The following is a 23,574-nucleotide window of genomic DNA, read 5'->3' on the forward strand; positions in this document are numbered from 1 at the left end:
AAGGAGGTTAGGTTTTACAGTTTAAAAACTCATTAGATACCAAATTCCAGAGATAGATTATAGTTACATTGTAAAATGCTATATTTTGTGAATAAAACTAATATTGACTTAAATGATGAATTTTAAAATGCGTTTACTTATTGGTGATTAAAAATACTTAAGCAGAGTAGTATTTTAAGCCAGACAGAGCAGAGCAAAAGAAATCTTGCTTAATAGATAGATATATATATACTTTTAAATTCCAGTAATATTCTTAAATTCCTGTTAAAAATATAATCAATATTAAAGTCAGTAAAATGCTTATTTTGACTGACGCCTGGATTATTTTACCACTTAACCTGGTTACACAGTGATTTTTTTTTTTCTGTCAGATATAACTGACAGTTTAGTCTTTAAGATAAATGAAGTGATAACTCACATTGTAGCATCCTGTGGAAAATATTCAAACTACATTTAAAATGCTTTAAAACGAAGACGTCTATTATTCCACAAGAAATTGTTTCTGTAAAACTACAGGTTGGCTATGGCAATAGTAACTAAACTACATCCAACCCTGAAGATAGATAGAAAAATCCCTGAAAAGAAATACGCAGCCTAGTGATAATATGCGATATAAAGATTACTTTATGTTAAAAAGCCTCCCATTTTGGAAAAATCCAAACCTTTCCATAGTTCCCTTACTAGGCAGTGCCACATAAAGTTACTTAGCTAACATTATTATGATCATGGCTTACGATTAAGTTGACAAACACCAATATATAGCTACACTAATATATAGCAGCCCTCTATGGATGTTGGTTATGATAATGGTTGCAGTTCCATTGAAGAATACTTGCTTATTAAATTTGGTACAAAGCATGAACACTCAGGACAGATTGGCACAATACATGCAGTTTGAGAACTCTCTCCTCTCAAGCCAGTCATCACTGAATAAGCCATATTCCAGTCCTGCTTCCTAAATCTTTCCTTGTATTATCATAGCTGATGTGTAAAATGCTTCTCAAAATATCTTTCAGAGTAAGAAAAGTATGCTTAAAAAAACAAAAGCCATTCATCTGAATGCATGGTGGAAATGAGGCAGGATAGCCGAACCAGTGCCAGCTGGGAAAACGTGGGGGATGGGCGGGAGGGGGAGCTGGCCCAGGCTCATAGTGCTCATGGCTAGTGAGGGGTCTTGGGGCTGCTGCCCCAGACAGCCCAGCCTATGCGGCAGAGCTTCCCCAGCCCCCAGGGCGAGACCACTACTCCCAAAGGCATTCTGGGTAGCAGGAGGGGGCAGCTGCCAGAAGCCCAACAGAGGGGAGAGGTCCAGAGAGGCAGGTAATATGTTCACAGCATCTGCAGCTAGCTCTTTGGGCAGGTTTACTTTACCTGCACCTCCCTTAGCCAGGTCAAAACCTGCATTGAGCTTGTGAGGTGACTGAGGCTCTTGCAGAGGCAAGTCCTCAAGCAAATTGGTACTGCAAAATCCTTTAGTATCTGTTTTGAGGGGCAGGCCTGCCAGTGGTGGGTATGAGGTAGAACCAGTGTTGTACTTGTGATTCTGGAGGGGTGCCGGGGGAGAGCTGGGACTGGCCATGGGGTGGAGCGGGGCCAGGAGCTCTGACAGCACTGGTATAGGCTGGGTGGACTGCTCCAAAGCATTGAGGGTGTGTACCTCAGCTGGCAAGCTACCTGCAAGCCCATTCTGCCCAGGGGCCCCTATAGGAAAAGGAGACAGTGGGGCAGCCTTCAATTGGAACTGGGGAGAGAGCGCGTGGAGAGTATTCAGAAGGTCTCCAGCCTGCAGGCTCTCCTTCATCAGCTCCTGTGGGTGGGTCTTCTTGGTGTGACGCGTGAGGTGGTCTTTGCGCCCGAATCTCTGGGCACAGAACTGACACAGGAAGTCCTTGCAGCCTGTGTGAACCACCAGGTGGCGCCGCACATCCTTCCGGGTGTAGAAGCATCTCTCGCAGTGGTCGCACTGGTGCTTCTTCTCCTTGGCTCCAGTCGAGGGCTTCTCTTCGGCGTGGGCTTTGAGGTGGTCGAGCAGCACCTCAGTGCTCCCCAGCTCCAGGGCGCAGACCCCACAGGTGAGGTCGCCACTGCTGGCCGCGTGGAGGGCCAGGTGCCTCTTGTAGCCCAGCAGGGTGTTGTACTTCTTCCCACACTCCTCGCACCCAAAGGCCATTTTGTTGGGGTCGTGCGTTTGGAGGTGGTTCTTCAGGTGGTCTTTCCGGTTGAAAGTCTTCTCACAATAAGCACACTGGTGAGATTTCAGGGGTGAATGTGTAGCCATGTGCCTAGGGACAGACAGAAAAAAATTCACAACAGACACAGTTTTTTAAGGGCCAAAGAAACATATAGAAACAATATTAACATGTTAGTAGTTTTCTCCAGGTGGTGGTATATAGATTTTAGTTGTTAAAATACTTTTCTATGTTTTCCAGATTTCTACACATAAACTTTATAATAAAAGAAAAAGTACTACTTGATGCGATGCAGCCGTCACACCTGTAAAGAACATGCATTAACTTATTTCCTAATCTATACACAGATTTCTAAACACAAGTATATACAAGTATTTTAAAATATATGATCACGAAGAAATAGTTCTCAGGAGGGGGTTTAAATGACTATTCTATACTCTTTAAAATTTCTGAATTTCCAAAAATGATCCAATTTGCCTTCTACACAGAACTCTACAGCGGGCCCCCCACCCCACCCCACTGTTACTGTTTCTAGTACAATCTCTGCTTTATCCTGATAGAAAGTTCAGGCCTTAGACATAATGCTAAAAAGACTATCCTTAACGTCAGAGAAAGTGTCTATTATGTATTATGGACCCAGAATGGCAACCCCACCACGTGTTCTCTGAGCTTCACCCTCATGCTTCCCAGGAGAACGTTACAGTGAGGTCTTAAGTTTCTGCTGTTAAATACCTTCCAGTGAGCTCTCATGTCAGATGCATGAACCCCGTCTCCTCCCTCTTAGACGCTTCCAACTCACTTCCTAAAGGTCACTGGTAATTTCACTGGCAAAACTCAGAAGGACTTTCTCTAGAAGCACCAAGCTGCTGCTCATGGACACCAAGAGGGAACCAGACACTGACTGCGCACAAACAATGCTGAGCAACAGGGGCTAGCGCAATAGGTATTTGGGGTCTGAGGTGATGCTGGTCTCTCTGAGTTCCAGATGTATTTAAATACATTCACAGGTTGCAGAAAGGGTTTCTCGAGCTGGCTAGAGGGCAAATAACAAACTTGGCATTTAAACAATTTTCTCTCTGGGCCATCACTAGTGTTCAGGAACCTAAAGCTCTGTGATTGATCTTGCCCCTCTCTCCTTTTGCCTCTGTGGAGGATTTTTATCTGATCAGATCTCATTTATCAGCCATGTATAGATCAATGCCAGGTGAGAGGCTCTGGACCTGCTATTTCCTGTCCTGCTCTTGTCCTGTGAGAAAGGTTCAGGGGGACACAAGTCACACTTGAGCAGTAACACCACTTGTCACATCACATCCCACGAGCTTCCAACCCCTGTTTTTTTGTTTTTCACTTTTTCCTTTGCCTGGCATCCAGTTCTTCTCCATGTAATTTACTCCTCACTTGGTCACGCAACAATCCCAGTCTAGAACATGATCACCTTAGAGCTAGAATGACTGCCACGTCTTGCTGCCCTCCCTAACTTCTCACCTCACAGCCCAGGAAACCACCACTTCCGGTCTGTCCTGTAGCTTCCAAACCACCACCATCTTTGGGTGTCACCTGGGCCACGTCAATGAGCTTAGAATGTTTCCGGGGTTAACTGCTGGCCCTGGGACTTCCATCTGCCTTGCCAAATCGTCTGTTCCTGCCTTTGGCTGTCTAACTGCTTTCATCCTTCACTATTTTAGGTCCCATGTGCTCTTTTCTAGTTAAGCAAGTCAGTTACTTTCTTCTTCAACCTTTGCTTATGAAATGGAACTTTTATGTGGCAACTGAGACACAGGATGGAATGCTACCCTTTAAAAAATAAAAAAGGCATCCTGCCCTCTTCCCTCCCTTTATTAGAGCACCGCTTCAGGCCAGAGAGGCAAGACATGCTGGTGGCTATGGCAGAGAAGGCCATCCTTGCAGAAAGTACACTGCTTCGCTTTTTTGCCTCTCTTCACACCCTTAGCTGAATAAGTTGTCTCCCTTGCACAGAACTACCAGCTCCTAAATATTGCTTAAGACATCTTCAGTGCGGTTTACCATTGTAATCCCACCTAATTCCTGTCATTCCAGTAATCTGTCGGCGCCACTGTCTGTTCCAAATATTTATCTCCTATATGTATTTTAGTCTTTACCCACAGTTATAGTATCCTCACTGTGGCTTAACTGCAGCTAACCCTGCCTTTGGTGTTCGGGTAAGGATAATTACTGTGTACACATAAGAAGCGTGCTGCAAAACAGGAAACCTTTGCAACAAAACTGGTGCATAGAGTAGGCACTCAATACTTATATGTATGGCAACTAGAGATTGGCCGATGTACAGAACACATTTGAATTTTAAGCATTCGTAGGCTTATTTGAACAAATCAGCTTATCAATGATCTATAACAGGGCTACTCATAAGGGCCAGGAACATAACTTATTTCTCTAACTCTCCCCAGTGCCTTCCTCCAGGAGCACTCCCAAATTTGATCATAAGGTGGCCCGTGCTCATAGCTTACTCAGATGGAAGTTGTCTCTCACTCAGTTCTCACCCTCACTTATGCACTTATCTGCTGGTCTGAAAGTTACAGTTCGTTACATGAAGACTAGAGGCCAAAGATGCATTTCCCTTAACCAGGTATCCAGACAGGCATGCGTTCATGGGAGCTCTGTGTGTATAGCTCTGAGTGTATGGTATACAAAGCACACGCACAGCATTCACTGTCAATCAGCCTACCGTGCAACATACTCATTATGAGTATATTTTGAGTACTGTCTTTCTATGATATAAAAATCCTTTATAGGCAGACACTACATCTCATATACCATTTCTCTCACGGAAGTAAGACGATCAAGAAATAATTCAGACTAAATGTTACTGTTTTTAAAAAAGGGCCTATCTCCGCAAAGTAGTTTTTACTCTTTGTTGAATCCCTCCCCTCCATCCTCACTCTTGGGGCCTGGAGAGGCTCTCCATATTTCATATCTGGACTGTTACAACAGATTGTACATCAGTCTACTTGCCTCTTCCCTCTTCTCCAAATTACTGCCAGAGCCATCTTTCTAACATCCTGATCAAATCATGTTGTTCAGTTCCTACACTCCTCAGAAGAAAACAAGCCTTTTAGGACGGTAGACATGGCCTGTTCTGAGCGGCTACCCTCTTGCCTCCAGGTTGGGTCTCACTCCGAATCCTCTTCCAGCACGCCCCTCTGTCCACATGTGCTTCCAGGCCAAGGCTCAGGGCTTTCCCAGAACCTCCTCTCTGTCCGCCTCCCAGTCATTCATTCTTATCACAGCTACAGACTGCCACTCTGACGAGCCTGCCCAGGTCTCACCAAGCAGTGGAGAACAACTTCACCACTTCCACAGCTCTGTGATTAAAGCCCTTGGATTACATTTTAATGGTGTTTCATGACTATCTCCCCGGCCATAGGTCTTCTCATCTTTCCGTTCTTAGGCCTGGCTTATTGTAGGAACACAAGACATACTTGTTGAAAAAGTGAACTGAACACTGCAGAGCACAACTGTCGTATAAAAACTATAGTAATCACTGGAGATACAGCCTTAAAGGCTAACGGGCATCCGCCTTCCCCTGCAGCGTCCGGTTTGAGGGCTAGCAAAGCCTTTGAAAGGTATGTGGAGGAGCACATACCTTTTCTGAAGCCTCTCACCTCATCAATTTATATCTGGAAATGAAGGCTTTGCCACAGTCTGGCTGCAAGCACTTGTAAGGTCGCTCCCTGGAGTGGGAATAACTGTGGACAGTGAACTTCTCCAGGGTGAGGAGCGTCTTGCCACATAACTGACAGGGGTAGGTAGCCATGGGTTTTGTCTCTCACACTTTCCTTTTCAGATGCGCTGACCAAACTCTGTGCCATTTAAGTGCAAATAGAAGGACAGGACTGTGCTGAGCACATCAGCAGAGCCCCAGCAGCCGACCGCCAGGCCCAGGGGGAGGCAGCGTTGTGGTCCCCGACCTGGATCTACCCAGACATGGGCCTCTGGGTTACCACTATCTCTGCTTCCTGCATCCTACATCCCAGTTTCCACGCGGTCTCAGGCTGAGAGGAGCAAGTCTGAGGCACAGATGATGTTCCCGAGCAGAAAGGCAGACTGCATCACTAGAGCTGGGGCACGTCCTGGGTCACCAGACTGTGGAGAGAAGAGGAACAGTTTCTGCGCATTAGCCGTCGGCAAACCATGCTTCTCGTCCACCCGTTCAGCATCGACTACCTGGACTCAACGTGTTCCTTTAAATGGCTCTAATGTGGCACACCTCTCCATCTTCCCCTGTGCTTTAACAGGTCCTTCTGCATATGGATGCACCTGTCTGTGCTTCTTCAAAGTGGCAGGAGTCAACTGCACAGTGTTCTGATGGCGGATGAAGCACACTTTCCCTTGTGATAGAGACAGCTATTTCCACAGACTTGGTATCATCTACTTCAAGCCATGATTTCAGGTCAGTGTGAAGTTCAGTCTGCCAATTCAAAGGGGGAAAATAAAACACACGCACACACCCCCAGTGTGCTTGAGTGTCTTATTGGTACAGAAAAGAGAAGCATCCTCGCTTATTCAAACCATTGGCTATTCCTCGTCACTCAGTGTTGGCAGAACATAAGTTGTTTATCACACCTGTTTAAACTTCCAGGGGATGAGACGAAATCATTTGTATATATCTAAGTTGATTTGTTTGTGAGGTTACCGTGCAGAAGGACTCAAGTCTACGACGTAAACAAAGTGGGAATAAAGCTAGTTTCATTCACTGAGGTGTTGCCTTTGAAGGGGAGACGAGATTCACACAAAGACAAGAGTGATGACGGCTGGGGCACAGCTCAGCACATTCTGGTATGCAGGCACCATCTTCCAGGAAACCGTCCACTCCTCTTTTTCCCTTTAGTCTGTGGGAACACTTCCTCATTCCCCAGCCCCACCCAGCAGGGGTGCGGAGGTGGGGGAGCTACCTGCTGGAAGGCCACTCCTAGGAGATGGGCTTGCCACCTTAGCCTGTCTGCAATCCCAGTTCTTACCATCCTTGCAACCCAGGCAGATCACCCAAGACCAGGCTTTTCTTTTTCTGCCAACAGACCCATCACTTGGCAGCCTTAAGAGTCCAAAACAGCATCATGAACACAGCATCAACAACAACACAGGAAAAGCCTGGCTACCTAGAACCCCGGTGCTATTCTAACGAAAGAGAATTTTCATGCAACAGATGTTAACCTTTCAAGTGCTGATACTTAAAAAAAAAAAAAAACCAGCATACTGTCTGCTTACATTAAACACACTGGAGTAACGTCTGCACACAGGCCAGCCTTTTCTGAACTTTGTCAAGTGAACAAAGCATGTGTGTGAATCTGACCAATCTCGGTAGACCTTCGAGGCGTCTAGTCCCTGCAGTCACTCATTTATTGCCAACTCTTTTAGAGCTGCTCTTTACTGTTCAGTTAATTTTTACTTACCTCTGAAGCTATTTTCAGATCAGAAAGCTGGAGTCTAGCTAGATGAAGTTTTACTATAGTAATAGTTCAGGCATCTTTATATTAGCAACTAGCACATGCACATAGACAAACACACATTCCTTTTTTAAGAGGCAAAACTGCAGGAAACTTTTCGTGTTCCTCATCAACTAGCTCAGATGTTTTCATGTCTGGTCAGAGTTCACAAGGAGCCGGCACCGGGCAGATGCCCCTCACTGTCCTGCCCCACCTGCTCGGAACCTTCAGAGCTGACGTGCGCACTTTGACCTGAAGCTTCAAGCACTGATCCAAAGCTGGGGACACCGGCGTTCTCAGCCAGCATCTTGGCACCAAGCCTCCTTTCTGATGGCAGCACACAGAGACTCCTCTGGGACCAAGGATGATCTGAACTGAGCCCCTGTCCCGGCCCCGTCCAAGCCCCTCTCCTCCAACTCCCCATTCCCTCACTGTGCGCCAGTTCACCCCGTGGCCCAGCCTCCAGGCATCCCAAGCACCCTGGCCACAGACAGGGTAATTCCTTCCAGGAATTCTATCCTGTGTGGCCGAGTTTCTGCTGCCAGGATTCATGGTGTGTCCTACTTCTCCATCCAGCCTGAGTCTGGCCATAATACTGGCCCAGCCATAAAAGGCACAGAATTTATCATCATCATTAAATATACTCATTCACTTGAGATTGCTGTGTTTTCCAGGTCTATTTTAAGGGATTAAAATGTATACACAATATGAAGCTTGAAATTCATTTTTTTTCTTGTTCTCTTTATAGCTGAACTCAAAATAGCATTAGTCACTCAAGAGAAGGAGCTGGTCTGGTGGTGAGATTTTATGTTTTCTCATCTACACTAACCCCCTGCATATATACTCTAAATTGATTCTCCCCAACTCCTGCATTTATGAGAAATGACCAGTGTCCAACAGAACTTTCTGTGATGGAAATGAATGGCTACTGAACACTCAAAATGTGATGCTGAGAAACTGACATTGTCATTTAAGTAGCCACACAAAGCTAGTGGCTGCTGTGCTGGAAAACACAGGAGCCACAAGAGGTGAAGGTAAGGCTAACACTTTCCTCCAGACACAACTAGGCTCTGATTCGCCCTCATGCATTTCCCTGAAGCACAGCAAGTGTATATCCAGCTCCAGTCATTTGTTTTATGAATATAGTAGACAGATTCCCTGGTTCAAATTCCAGCTCATCCATTTGTTAGCGCCTAAGTTTCAGTTTCCTCATTTGTAATATTTACTTGATGCATGTAAATGAGCCAGTGGGGACAACCAACTGAAACAAGATTAATCTTGAAAGCACTCTGTAATCTAAAAACACACCATACAAATATATGGTAGTATTTATGAACACTGGGATTAAAAGTAGAAACCATCAGCTGCAAACTGGCACACAGTTTGAACCACTCAGCTATGGATGTAATGGAAAAGAGACACGTTCTCTCCCTGCATATACTTTATCATCCGTTACTCATAGTTGGAGGAACCAGAAGCCTGGATGATACACGTGCTCAACACACACAGGACATATGAAGTTGCAAGTAAAAACTGGCCCGAGGTCTTTGTTTCTCAACAGATACCACCAAGAATACAAAGGAAAAATCAGATTTTTTCAATTAAAGAAAAAGTATCTGCCCATTAGCATTGACTAAAGCTTCCCAAATCCACTTTCCAGTCACTTCCCTAGATTCAAAAGTCCAACAAGTTATAGATGTCACTACATTTCCCTCGGGCCTTCAAAGACGGTGGGTATACAATCAAGACATTTTAGACATGACTATACTGTATTTAAACGTGAGACATTTCCTCTAACTCTTTCCCCATTAAACCTGCAGAGAACAACATAACATTAAGTCACATAAATATTTTTACACTTATTTAACTTACTGCATTAATGTCTTTGCCCAAGACTTTTCTTCTTTTTGAGTTTTAGGTCTCTGTGTTAAATACACCCAGTCTAACCCCACGTGCAAAATTGGTCCTCAAATGTTGAACTCAATTACTTTATGACAGTAAGCATTCCTTAGTTTCTTCAGGAAGGCTTTTTATTAAATGATGTATTCAAATTCACTAGTAGTTATAACATTTCATTCACCATAATTGTGTATTTCATTAATATGGATCTTCAAATATAAATATTTGCACTGTTTTCATGATATAATCACAAACTTCTATAAACATAGCCTTTCTCAGCAGATTATAAATTCATTGTGGCTGAGGATCAAAGCCCAGCTATTTTTAAAAAATAAGCTGTGTGGATAATACAACATCTCCCATCACCATGTACTTGATCAGTATTGGCTGGCTGCTGCCGATTCCAATCTTTCCTTGAAACCTGATGAGCTCTGGCCACACCCTTAAAACAGACTTGTGATGAACTTTCTATTATTTGGCCAACTGCCAACAATCCTAAACACAGAACTAACAAAGGGATGGTCCCAATGATCATCAGTCTGCCCTGTGATCTGACATACAGACTGAATTTGAGTCTTAAATATGGTAATATTTCAGCACCTGTCACCCTGGAAAGAGAGTAAGTCTTCCCCCAAAACATCTCAGGACATAATTTTCAATCCCCTTGATTCTAAAAATACTGAGTGAGTGATACAGATCTGCCCGTATGCCAAAGAAGGCTTGTGCCATCTGCTTCATTCTGTTCGTGCTGATTATTTCGGGGATGAGAGAGGATCAGATTGGAATAAGAACATATATATATGGCAACAGCCAGGAAGGACTGTGTTCCCTGAGGGCTGGTGGTATACGGCGGTGGAGGGAGAGGTCAGAGCACAAGTGGAGTTCCAGGACGTCCCCAGTGCTGCGTAACACAATCAGCTAATGGGGGACAAATGTTTTACAACATTCTTAAAATAAACTATGACTTCTGGCTTCTATTTCCATTGTCCCCAGTGACACAATGCAAGGCCCATTTCTGGGAGGAAATTGAATTTCCATTTTTAGTCTTCCAACATGGGTACTCTTGTTTTTTTTTTTATTCCATTCATCACCACTCCTTGTAGATAAGAAGGTTCTATTCTAAACATTTCTTTTCCACTCATACTCCTGAAACCTAGGATGGCTTTTATATAAATGTGTTAAGGTCAGTTTTAAAAGTTCTGTTTCTTCTTATACTCACACAATATGCAACAGCCAATCATGGAGCAGGGCAGGTGGAAATTCCCTGTTTATTTGGCTCCAGGAGGCTTCTAGAGAGGTGCTGCCCTCCATATTTGAAGGACGCTAGTAGCAAGTCTCTATCATGAGAAAGCCATCCAGAAACATTAGCAGGAGGAAGAAGATTCTCAGAACCTCCAGGTGGCTGCTACTGCTAACTTTCTGTTGTGCACATGCACTGTGAAATGTGATAGGTCTTGTACCTGAGCAAGGAGATGCCAGAAGAGGTGGGGCTCATTACATGTCTAATCAGTAAAAGGGGAGCTCCCAGGGCTGGACTCATCACTTGGCTCAGGATTATAGATGTGAGGCCTGTTGAGTCCCCTACCAGATGGCTGTGGCTGGGTTTTCAGCCTTCACTAAGAACAGAGGTTTTTAAGTGGGGCCCATGGCAGACCTTCCAGGGCCCATGACTCTGAATTCTCCAAAATTTTGTAGAAAATTTGGAGGCATGTGTATTGCAGTTCTTGCAAGGAGAGGGACCACAGCTTTCTTCAGATTTTCTAAGGGATTCTAGATTTAAACAGATTAAAGGACACTGACTTAGATGACAAAAGAGAAAAATCCCTCTTTGTGCCATCAGTTCAGTTTGACTCTTCACAAAGTCCATGACAATTCCTAAGGCACAGGCCATATATTTTATGCCTCAATCACTGCATTTTATCAGGTGAAGGTTAAAAAGAGGAAGGGAGGGGAGGGCGCTATAATAATGTTCTTTGGAAATTCAAGCAATAAACACTTTGTACAAATCTCATTTCAAATAGGGGTACAGATGATAATATAATAGATCCTATCATGTAAGACAGGCCTACCTTTTGACTAGAGGGCAGGATGCCTTCCGAATCACAGGGATTCATTTGTCAGCATCTTTAAAAATCTGTTATCAAAGTGTGTATGCATGTGTGCATCCTCAATAAAGTACTAACAGACCATCATTAAAATTCACAACACCTGAGCTGACATACTACTTGGAAGAAGCTTCCTGGGTAGGCTGCATTCTAGGCTGGACCCTCAAAGCCTGTCACCCTGCCATGTCTGCAGACCTCTGCCCCACAGTGGCCCAAAGGCAACTGAGGCTGCAGATCAACCCACTGGCTATTTGCTTACCATGCTCAACATCACTCAGGCTTCTGTCTTTTCCACACTGTACCCCTTCCTGGACTGTCGTGCCACCCAGGATCTACCTGGCCAACTCCTGCTTCCCTCGTCATTCCCGGGCAGAGGAATGAGCGTCTCTTCCACATGGTGAGATGGTGAAATGGGGAGACCACTGAGGAAGCGATTACCAAAGTCCAGGTGAGCCCACAGGGGACTCGGGCTAAGGCGGCCATGGTGGAGGTGCCGAGCACGGAAAACCCAGGCTCAGAAGGGAGGACTGGTTTGGTGAGAAACTACTTCCACAAAGGGTTCCTCTGTGTTCCCTCCAGAACTACTCAACACTGGGTACACATGTCCACTTTAAATGTTTGAGACAATCTGCTCTTGGTGGCAGGAGGAACTGGCTCTTACCCCTTTCCATCCCTGCCTGTCCTGCTGTGGGAAGTGCCACACGCAACAAGGCCCCACCTCCCCGGCCTGCCAAGCCATCAGCTTTGCTGCCTACTGACTTTTTTAAACTGTCACCTGGAGAGACTTCATTTTGTTAACCTGTGACTAAGCTCTTATTTTCTTAGAAATGAGGCCTAAAATAAGCCAGAACGCTGAAGTGAATTGTTTATCTCATATTTAGAGAGAAAATTATACCGCAGCTTCAGAACATCAAATCTACACACTGAGAAAAATATGAAAAAGGATAGGGTGCTAACCTTCTAGTCACAAGTAATAGTAATAATGTCAAGTTAAAGATGGTAAACTGAATTAAAGTATGCACTTCAGTCTCTCCTGAAACTCTATTAAAACAGTATTAATGAAAGTGTCTAATGCTGTATGATGTCTATCTTCTTTGTGAATTATACCTTTTATCATTAAAAATATCCATCTTTGTTTCATTTAAGATAAATTAATTTTAAAAAATAGTATTAATGAGATTTTTTTTTTCCCGCAAAAAACAGCCTAAGATAACAGGAAAGGAAAAAAGAGCAACAACATTTTGGAAAGTAGGTAAACAAGCAGGAGCTGATTTAGCCGTCCCAAGAAAGCTGAATGCTAAGGCAGTGATGGAAAGCTATGAAGCAACCATCAAAAGGCTCAAATTTAGGCTCTAGGAACTTCTGGAAGTGGGGATGCATGTGGGCATAGAAACAGAAAGAGTGGTTTCGAGTCTGGCAGTGCATTCAGCCCTCTGACCCCCTCCCGACAGAGGGTATGAGAAGTGGGTACTGTGCTGACACAGGGCGAATTAAGTGGAAGTTTGCATACTTCCCCTATTTGGCGATCAGAACAATGGCAGCCAGGCCTATTATACTCTCCAAGACAGGAGACTGAAAGAGTCTTCTCTGGGAAAGCTGACTAGCCCAAGAGAAAAGAGCTCACAACAAGGACCAATGGCGGTCCTGAAGGGTTTACCCGTATTACCCTACAACGAAGCCCTTGTTGACAAAGCCTATCTAAGTACACAAAGCTCCCATCAGCTTTTCTATGGCTCCACTCACAAGCCAGGCAGCTGAGGATCACCAGAAATCAGAAGCAAGCACCTACTAGGAAAAACCGACACAGAACAAACAGAAAAAAGGAGCTAGGTTAAAGAAGAAGAAAAGGACTGTATGGAGAAAAAAGAAAACTTTAGAAACAACTAGCATTAATATTCTAGAGAGAATCAAGAGATCCCTAAATGAAGAACAGGATTTAAAAAAAAGAAAACAACAAACAGTAACAAAAAGGGCAGTGACAAGTGCAAGACCCCAGGGGCAGGGGTAGGCATTTGAGTCAGACTTGCTGGGGGGAACATCTGAGAATCTGCCATTTGAATAAACTCCCGATGACTCTAAGGCACCATGTTTGCCACTGGGGCCTCTTTTGAGGGTACCTGCTATTTTTACATCTTTGTTAGTTCCAGTGCTCACCTAGTGATTAGCACCATGAAACAATCTTTTATAACACAGCTAACATAACCCAGAGACTAACTAAAATTATCCATAGGTTAAATGGTTAAAATATGTGTCATTAGACCAAGAAGCAGGAAAGAGAGAATTCTTAAGTCAATGAAACAGTTTAGCATCTTTGCTATACGAAAAAGGTGCCTATTTATCACCGTTTCTTGTTAAAGATTTGTATTAGAAGTTGTGGTTCATACAATAAAGCAATAAAAAGACAACATTGGAATAGAATAAATATTTCGATATTTACAGATGACTATCTATACAGAAAACCCCAAAGAATCCACACATAGAATGTGAGAATTAGGAAGTCTGACAAGATATTTGGTTACAAAAGTCAAAATACAAAATCAATTGCATTTCTAAATGCCAGCAAACAGAATATAATTTAAAATTAATTAGCCACAAAGCAAAGATATCGAAAGTAAGTCTAACCAAAGATAAAATAGTTATGGAGAAACTATTAAATTCTACTGAAAGACATAAAAGAAAACCTAAATAAATTGAGAAACATACCATGTTCATGAATAGAGATATACAGATAGTATTATTGTAATATTCAGTTATCTATTTATCTTCATATTAATATACTGATTCAGTGAAGTTCTAATAAAAATTCAGCAAGGTTCTTTGTTGGAACTTGACAAGATCGTTCTAAACTTTTATACTGAGGAGGAAAAATCAAGAGTAGTCAAGACTTTCCCCATTTGACTGGATCATACTCATCATCCTATAAACTGATCAAAGAGGAAATGGTGAAAGATAACAGGTAAAAACACTTTTTAAAAAGCTACAGTAATTAAGGCAGTATGATATAGGCATAGGATTAGACAAGTGGACCAATGGGAGTAGAATGAATAGCCTAGAAACAGATCCCCTTTTGTATGGAAACTTTATATACAACAGGGCTGGCACTGCAATCACTGGGGAAAGCACGGACTACTTAATAATTGGTTATCCATAAGGAAACTGGATTCCCACCATACATCTATATAAAATTAATCCCAGAATGATTACAGATTTAATATTTAAAACAAAACTTTAAACCTTTAAACCTTCAGGCAAGAAAAAATAAAATGGTATTTCACAGAGAAATCCAAATAGTCCATAAAACAAATGAAAATATGTACAATTTTATCCAGGTTTCATCTCTTGTTCTATCATTAAAATCATTTCCCTTATATATTTTTGGGAAATCTATGGGTCTTCCCTCTTCTTGACTGGCAAAACTTCAATCCTGATTAATTTAATCTGGGGCCAGCTCTACCCTACCCCTGGCACACTTTATGCCTCTGTTTCCTGCCTTTCTTTCTTTTCTTGTGTCATGCACTTATCATATCTGACATTTTTTGTTTTATTTCTTAACACACACACCCCCAATTAGACTGGCAAAAACCAGAAAGTCAGGCAAAACCAAGTAATGCCCAGTGGAGGGGAAAGAGACAACATCCAAGACTGGAGTGAGGCTTTTTGTATTCGAAGATGCTCTTTTCCTTAGGAATTAAGATATGATGCAATTAAACTGCTCTATAAAGACTCACACATGAAAAAAAGTGAAAACGATCATTGAAACTCAGAATGGATAAGAATTTATCCAGATTTCATCTATTGGTCCACCATTAGAATAATTTCCCTTGTACATTTACCCTATGATTGTTGATGGAATAACTTCTCTTACTTGGGGGATAAGGAGAAGTTTCATGGAGAAGCCAAAGCTGAGCCGGCAACTTTACCTGGCATTCCAGGGCAAGTGGTCTATTTCAGGCCAAGGGAATGAATCAACACAAGGTACGTGAAAGTAACTACTTCAGTATGACTAGAAACGAATGTAAACATGCAGGCTCCAGGGACAAACAGGTTGGAGAGACAGAGACCAAATCATGAAGTGTTAGTGATGTACTTGCTCTGCTGCACTGAGAGAAAGTGGGCTTTTTTGCTGTAATATTTTAGCAGACTGACTAACCTACTTAGTCAAGGGACTAACTCCAGGTTTATGTGGAGGTAAGAGTGAGAGAGGTAAAGAGAGAAGTAGTAGAAAAGGGTAGAAAAATGCCAACGAAACACTGTCTCAACAGGAACAGGAGGCAGTGATGGGAAAGGCATAAATGGCACAAGAATCTAAGCCTCTGAGAGCTACAAAAACCAACAGGAGCCAAACTGCAAGGGGCAGGGAATCCCAGGACTAGTGACCAGGGAGTGGGGCAACAGGAATCTAGTCTAGTCAACTCCCTTATCCACAGGAGATACGTTCAAGACCCTCAGTAGATGCCTGAGACCACTACCAAACCTTATGTTTTTTTCCTATACATACATACCTATGACAAAGCTTGATTTAGAAATTAGGCACAACTAGGAATTAACAACAATGGTAAAATGGAACCATTATAACAAAACACTGTACTCAAAGTTGCATGAATGGGGTTCCCCTCTCTGTCAAAATATTTCCCCCAAAATATCTTATTGCACAAATGCAATGTCTTTTTCTAAGCACTTATCGTGAACCACAGCCGTAATGTTTGTGGCTTGAAGTGCAACAGCAAAACTAGCACGATTTTTTTTTCCTTCCTCCCAATTTCAGACAGAAGATTTCATCTTAACAACCTAAGCACGTGATTTTTCTCTTTACGAGGTTATAAGTTTCATCTTTTCACTTAAAGGAAGCACTTTATGGCTTCTTGTTGGCTCATCCAAATTGCCAGCATCATCACTTTTGTGCTTATTAAGTCAAACAAGGGCTACGTGAACACAGGTAACTGTGATACGCACAGTCGGTCGGATAACTGAGCTGGTAACTAATGACCACCAGGCAGCATATGCTGGGAGAAGGAAAGATTCGCATTCCAGGTAGGAAGAACAGGCTGGCACCACCACTTCACCATGCTACTCAGAGTGGTGTGCAATTTAAAACTGATGAATTACTTGTTCCAGAATCTTCCATTTTCAGACCAAGGTCGACTGTGGGTAACTGAAATCGTGGAAAAGGAAATCTCAGACAAGGAGGGACCACTGTAGTCAAATAAGAATTTAGAAAAGTTTAAAGGAAAGAGGAGGAGAGTGATGGTGGAGAGGGAAAGACAGATCAAGACACAGAAGAAAAACCTAGCAAAACCAGGAATTTGGAGTTTGGTTTTAGCTGTGTTGAGTTTAATTGTACCTGCTTCCCTGGTGGCTCAGAAGTTAAAGCATCTGCCTGGAACGCTGGAGATCTGGGTTTGATCCCTGGGTCAGGAAGATCCCCTGGAGAAGGAAATGGCAACCCACTCCAGTATTCTTGCCTGGAGAATCCCATGGAGGGAGGAGCCTGGTAGGCTACAGTCCATGGGGTCGCAAAGAGTCAGACACGACTGAGCGACTTCACTTTCACTTTCAATGGGTATTTGGGGCTTCCCTGGTGGCTCGGTGGTAAAGAACCCACCTTCCAATGCAGAATACCCAGGTTAGATCCCTGGGTCAGGAAGATCCCCTGCTGAAGGAAATGAAAACCCACTCCAGTATTCCTGCCTGGGAAATCCTATGGACAGAGGAGCCTGGCAAGCTACAGTCCATGAGGTCACAAAGAGTTGGATACAGCTCGGCTGAATGATTAAACAGCAGCAGCAGCAGCCATGGGTATTCAGGCCAGCAAGGAGACCTCCAGCACAGAGGAGGTGCTGAGGTTATCTTCCAACTAAGTAACAGCAAATGGTACCCGTGGCTGCAGGGAAGTGGATACTGTTCTGAGTCTGGCTTCTATTAATGACTTTATAAACTACCCTGGGCTCTGCGTGGGTGTCCTTAGTCTGTCAGGAGCTCACAGGCTCAACCTTGATCGTCCGTGTTGGTCTTCCCCGGAGCAGTCTGGCGTGTACAGTGGGGTGTCCGTTTGTTTCCTCTGCAACAGGCTGCAGCTAGACTGATCCCCTCTTAAGAGATCTACTCTGCACTGTGGGGCTTGAGGGAAGCAGACTTGTAGGGGCATGTAATTCTCAGAGGCTTCAAGAACAGAAGCCTTCTGCCTTTAAATGCCCTCAGTTCCTCTTAGGTAAGACAGTGCAGTGACAAGTCCATGGTGATAAAAAGAAGCAAAATGAGAATTCAGTCTGCATTTTAAAAAACTTGATGAGATGTTCCAAATAATTTCTAAATGGTGATAGTACAAACCAAGACCCTAACAGCTCAAAAATCCTGTCTGGTTGCCCACTTTCTCCTACTAGAAGAGGCAGGCCTTTTTCTTTTCTTTTTTAACAGAGAGTCTTTTGTTGTTATGATGTGTTTAGCAGATGGAAGATAACATGTAACTGATTTTGTCAAGACTAGCCACTCTACACAAAGGTGGAGAGAGGCACAGGCAGACACAGAGAGGAACGCCCGTAGCTCTACCTTGACTGGGAGGGGAGGAAGCACTGGAAAAAACACAAGCCCAGGAGTATGAGCCTCAATGAGCGCAGAAAACTGGGAAAAACCAAACCACCAAGGGCAAAAGGGGACTGCTGAGTGGGAGCCAGGCTCCCAGAGGTGTCACGTGGAAGCAGCCTGTAAGGACACCACTGCCTCCTGCGCCTGTACAGAGCGGAAGCAGGGGGCTCAGGGCCCCTCAGACAGGGCCAAAGCACCTCGACGGGATGGCCATTCAGCTTAGCATCCATCAGGCTGAGGGGAGGGAAAGGAAATATCTTTACAGAGTCTGAAAACCTCCCCATGCCTCCTCGACCCACCTCTTACACGGTGTTTTTAAATATGAACATTTAGGAAGAAACAGACAAAGGTCGCCAAGCAAGCAAAATAGGTATGTGCATCCCGAGAAGCAAGCGCGAGGCCCAGGCCTGCTTCTCAAGCTGAGATGGGACGGAATGTTTCAGGAGACTGTTAATGAACTAGGTAGCACGTTGTGGGAGGTGGGGGAGGGGTGGAGCGCAGACTTGAAATCCAGACAAGAGCCTCTGGTATTAGAAGAAGATTTTCTAGTCATTAAAGTCAGTGGCAGGGATACTCCTTTGTGACAGCTGGAAATATATCCCCCTCCTCCCTCCCAACAAAGCTGCAACTATCCCCCTTGCCGCCCTTTGGGGTGTGTTTCTATAGCTGACAGTGGCGATCTTTCCTAGGACTCTAAGAGTAGGCCGCCGAGGAACCCAACGTACCTAATTACCGGCCGGGTCTATGGTCCTAACACGGTGCCTATTCTAGGGAAGAGAAAAGCCCAACTCCTTCCCACGAAGTGTGTGAGGGCAAAGGCTCACGCTGAGAAAAGAAACAAGGAAAGCGCAGGAGTCACAGGGGCGATGGGAAGCCAGATTCCGGAGTTCAAATCTCTGGACGGAACCTTGAAAATTACAAAGTGTAATCAGGAAAGCATGCTCCAGACTTGAGTGGACGGTTTTGTCCTAAAACAACAGTCTCTAAATTAAAAAAAGGGCTGAAAGTACAGAAAACAATGTGTCAGCAAAGGGCTGCTGGGGGCCAAATTAGAGAGGACTCTGTTGTTTCTCTCTGAAAATCTGTACTTTCTAAGTTTTCATAATTTTGACTACCTACGCTGGGTTTAGAGCAAACCAGGTGGAGAAAAGGGAGAAGATCTATTTCAGGCCGAGGGAAGACCCTGTGAAAGCAGAGGAGCCTGAAGCAAGACAGGGCAGTGTGGATCCCGCGGTTTAGTTTGGCTGGAAGGCAGGTGTGAGCGCAGGAAGAGCTGGAGCCAGGCCTATAAAGGAGGCATGCCCGGAACACGCTGCGGGGCGGGGCCGGGGCTGGTGCGCCAGGCAGAGGCGCCCGGGAGCCAGAGAAAGGAAAGATGTTGCACGCACAGACTGCTGTGCCCAAAAAAGTGAACAGTGATGACGGCCTCCTCCCTTAGGGATAATGTATAGCACCCGGAACAGTACTGTTCGCAAAACCTAAATGGTTCCTTTTTCTTCCCCACAAGGAAGTCCTGAGACCTAATCTGATTAACTGAATGGACACAAACGTAACCGGCAGTTTTAAAAGACAATTTACAGCTTCCCCGCCCGCCAAACATTTTCAGCGGAGGAACATCCAGAACTCACCTGACCATAAATTGTGTACACAGTCAAGGGATAAAAAAGTGAACCTGCTGCACCCACGCCAACGCTCACTCCCCTCCCTCCAGGAGCAGAGGGCTGCCCACCTCTGCGGCCACCTGCCTTATTTATGGGACAGAGTCACTACCCAGTGCTTGAGTGAGAAATTTCTCTTTGCCTGCCACAGCACATCCCATAAATTCAAAGGATGCCAAGGCGATTGTTCACCCAGAAACACTTGGTTAGAAATATAAAAATATGTATCCCTATTCCTTTAAGACGACCCCGGTTTCTCATTTTGTCTTTGTAAGGGGATAGACATTTCCTCCCATTTCCAATTTAAAAGGAAACGGGGTTGGAGACCCAAGGCGGTAACTTTTGCAAGTTACCGCACTGCCTTCTCTGAAAGGGAGAAAGGAATGTTGAGGAAATGGGGGAGAAAGCTTAAAAAGAGTGGAACACTAACAAACAGGGCCTCCTCTCCTTTTCACCTTAAGTCTTTTCTCTCCCCCATTCACAGCTTTAGGTCCTTTGTTTGTTTAACAAACCATTACAATCATAGCTGGTTCAATGGGGAGGAATGTGAACCTCTCTAAGTAGCTGTCCTGGCAATCCACATGTGTGGTCCATCCCCAGCCCATCCCGGGAGGGGCTTCAATGTGCTGGTTTGTGCTCCTGTCGCCCCGGGGGCCAGGCACCTTCCTTACAGTAAGGCCCAATTTCCCGCCACATGCTTGCTGCTCCTTCCCAGTAGCCTAGAGTGATGCCTCACTTCCCTCCCTGCCTGCCGAGTGAACTGCCCCATCCAGGCTGCCTGGGCTTTGTCCCACTCAACTGCAGCACAGGGCCTAGGCTGTTCGCCACCTCTGTCTTCAGCCCATGGACTCACCACCCAATACTTGGCAGTCATATTCCAGGATCTAGCTGGTTATCATACAGTCTATTGCACCATGACCAGAAGATAAAATGGCAAGACCTTGCCTTCCCGCCCTCCCCCCACCAACTAATTAGAACTGCCTTTCTCAGTTCCTAGTAGATATGTTAGCCACTGTTGGGATGGATTTCAATTTCTTGGCCAATAAATCAAAATATTATTTAGTAAGACAATTCTACTTCAAACAGAACCAAAATAACTTTTAGTAAAACAATATTAGATTTCAGTTGAATTCAAAGTCCTCTTATGCTCCTTTGTCTACTAATGTCCATCTGTGAGATAGGCTAGAAAGGGATCTTTATCCCCACTTAATAGGTGAGGAAACTGAGGTCCAGAGACTAAAGTTCTTTGTGCATAGGTACTAAGAAAAAGATACGACAGGGGATGTACTATACCAAGCAAAGCACCCAATGCACAGGGTTAACTTCCCTTCATGTCGTGACTGCTGACAACGGGTGACCAGAGGCCTAACCCGGGTGTTTTGAGCTGAGCGGAACATTCCCCACTTCCACCTTGCCATTGCCCCTGGCTAAGCTGTCTACACAGCCTCTGACTCTGGCAGTAGCTTTTACAGCAGTATTTCCCAACAAAGCCTAGGAAGCTGGAGTCCCTAGGGCAACTTGTACGTGACTAGCATCCTCCTTAGGCTTATCAGTCAACATCTTCCACAGATGGGAGGCAACCTTTACACCTCTTCTTATGTACACAAGTTGGGAGTGGAGATAGGGCAGCTTTAAAGCTTTTGAACTGACGGGTTGACAGCAGAAAATTCCAGAGATTTGCAGGTATTATCAGGGCTGTGGGTAGGGGACAGCAGAGGATATGAGAAGTTGCTAATTGCAGGATCTGATTCCCTGAAACACAGAGAATCCTAATGCTGTTTAAAAAGAAAAGGTTAAAACAATTCCATTCTAAGGTACTTCACAGTTTTAGGGGAAAGATATTTAGCCTTTTTGAAGTCCCTTGAACCTCCTGCACATCCTTGACTTATTTGACTATGTGCTTCCAAGCAGTTGCTAATACACATGTTCAGATAGAAATAATTTTTAAAAGCAATCATGGCTTGTGTACTTACTCGGTGACAGGAAACATCAGCTCCAAGACAGTCAGCGAGTCCTCTCAGAAGGTTTGAGGCCTCAAACCTGTAAGAAGAGATCTCGCACACCTTCAGTGAGTGAAGCGAGAAAAACACCCCCCGCCCCACCGCCATGAGGCAACTTGAGCTTGCTTACTTCAAAAGCACACATGCTCGCGCACACACACAACTGTGAATGTACAGAGGACATTTTCTAGTGCTTTTTAGGTATTTTAATAGATGATAGATCAATTTCAAATTTTAAAATCCTAGGGTATAATACTTCAATAGACCCACCACCCTTAATTTTAAAATGTCGCAGATATACCACATGGTAAAAGTCTGATATATTTAAAAGGGGTGCTAAAGTTCATAATATTGTAACGTAAAAGATTTTCAATATCTCATATAATCTTGCCCAAGAAGATCTTTAAGTATTTATATTATAATCTTTGTCCTGCTTGTAAGTGGATTAGAAAAACCCTGATGTTTCTCCCTGCTTTCTACAAGTAGAGAAAAACACATGAAATCGCTTACATAAAATATTCAAAAGAGCACTCAGAGGAAATGGCATTTTTTTTAAACCAACAGTATTAGAATACCATAAAACAGGTATGCAAATCCATGCAATAACAGAGCCTAAAGCAAATTATGAATTGAAAAAAAATCAGCAACAACCAATAGGTACTCATTTTCAACAAAAGCTTCATATAAAAAGCTTCCTATCTTCATACAGATTTATCAAATGTGCAGGGTGAAAAGGCTGAAGTCTGCAATTTGCATACGTGATTCAGTGGTTACCAAACCCGACTATGTTACAATTACCAGAGCAATCTTTTAGAAATGCACATTCCCAGGCCACAGCACAAACTAAATACAGACTGACAGCAGCACCAGGGCCCTGGGAACTTAGGTTTTCGTGAAGTCTCCAGAAAAAGTCTACAGCCAGCTTCACACCACGATCCCTGATGAGCACTGGGAAATAGGTATCTCTGTTCACCAATTAATTATAAAAGTCAGCTTCTTCCCGCTAAGGCTATTCCAGCCAGTTGATACTCTTAGAGGCAAAGCTTTCCGGGATTTTCTTTACCAGTACAAGGGTAAATCTATTACGTAACAGCCAATTATATCTCACCTAAGGGATTTATTCACTGGGTTGCCCGTTTTCTTAATTTGATAAAAAAGGCAATGTCCATTTATTATGAGTAACCTCCTTGTAAGTTACAAATGGAAAAGTTAGGGCCATTTTCAGACAACAAAAGTCTAAAAATAAGCCACCACAATTTAGGGAAAAAGCTGGAGGCGAGTAGGTTCTCTGAATCATCCAGAGTATTTGTTTTAAATGTATTCCTTGCTTTGCATGTATAAACATGTCACAAATGATCTTCATGGTCCATCTCTCATCTCAAAATGCTCAGCATTTATTGCAGTGGTTTAATTGGGTGGTCTCCAAAGGCCTATATTAATTATTTTAAGAGCTTGAGAAAAACATGAAAGCAAGAGAGCAGAATTCTTCTGGATGATTCCTCCTTTGCTCCTACCCATCTCACCCATGGACAATGCCAATTTATGAATTCAGAGAGGCAGGGGCTCTCTTCGGCTTCACTAGAAAGGGCACACATGACACGAAGTACGCAAACCAGGCAGCGGAGTAGCTTAGCTGCATTGTCAAAATATTCAAATTATCACTAAAAGAAAGCGATTCC

General features: G+C 43.9%; 1 protein-coding gene across 3 annotated transcripts; it reads right to left on the bottom strand.

Annotated features, from left to right (window-relative positions):
• Positions 1–21,937, bottom strand: PLAGL1 (PLAG1 like zinc finger 1). Of its 3 annotated transcripts, XM_068985252.1 has the most exons (3): positions 6,436–6,457; positions 6,170–6,311; positions 1–2,282 (listed from the first exon to the last, which is right to left on the bottom strand). In XM_068985252.1, exon 3 carries the CDS (start codon positions 2,276–2,278, stop codon positions 1,052–1,054), a length of 1,227 nt encoding a protein of 408 aa, XP_068841353.1. In that variant the 5' UTR covers positions 2,279–2,282; positions 6,170–6,311; positions 6,436–6,457; the 3' UTR covers positions 1–1,051. The 3 variants fall into 3 exon arrangements, with proteins under 3 accessions (XP_068841353.1, XP_068841352.1, XP_068841351.1); XM_068985251.1 differs by lacking the exons at positions 6,170–6,311; positions 6,436–6,457 and adding an exon at positions 21,869–21,937; XM_068985250.1 differs by lacking the exons at positions 6,170–6,311; positions 6,436–6,457 and adding an exon at positions 5,831–6,012.
• Between the last annotated feature and the right edge of the window lie 1,637 nt (positions 21,938–23,574).

This window comes from Capricornis sumatraensis, chromosome 13 (genome assembly GCF_032405125.1).
Source record: "Capricornis sumatraensis isolate serow.1 chromosome 13, serow.2, whole genome shotgun sequence".
NCBI classification, from domain to species: Eukaryota; Metazoa; Chordata; class Mammalia; order Artiodactyla; family Bovidae; genus Capricornis; species Capricornis sumatraensis.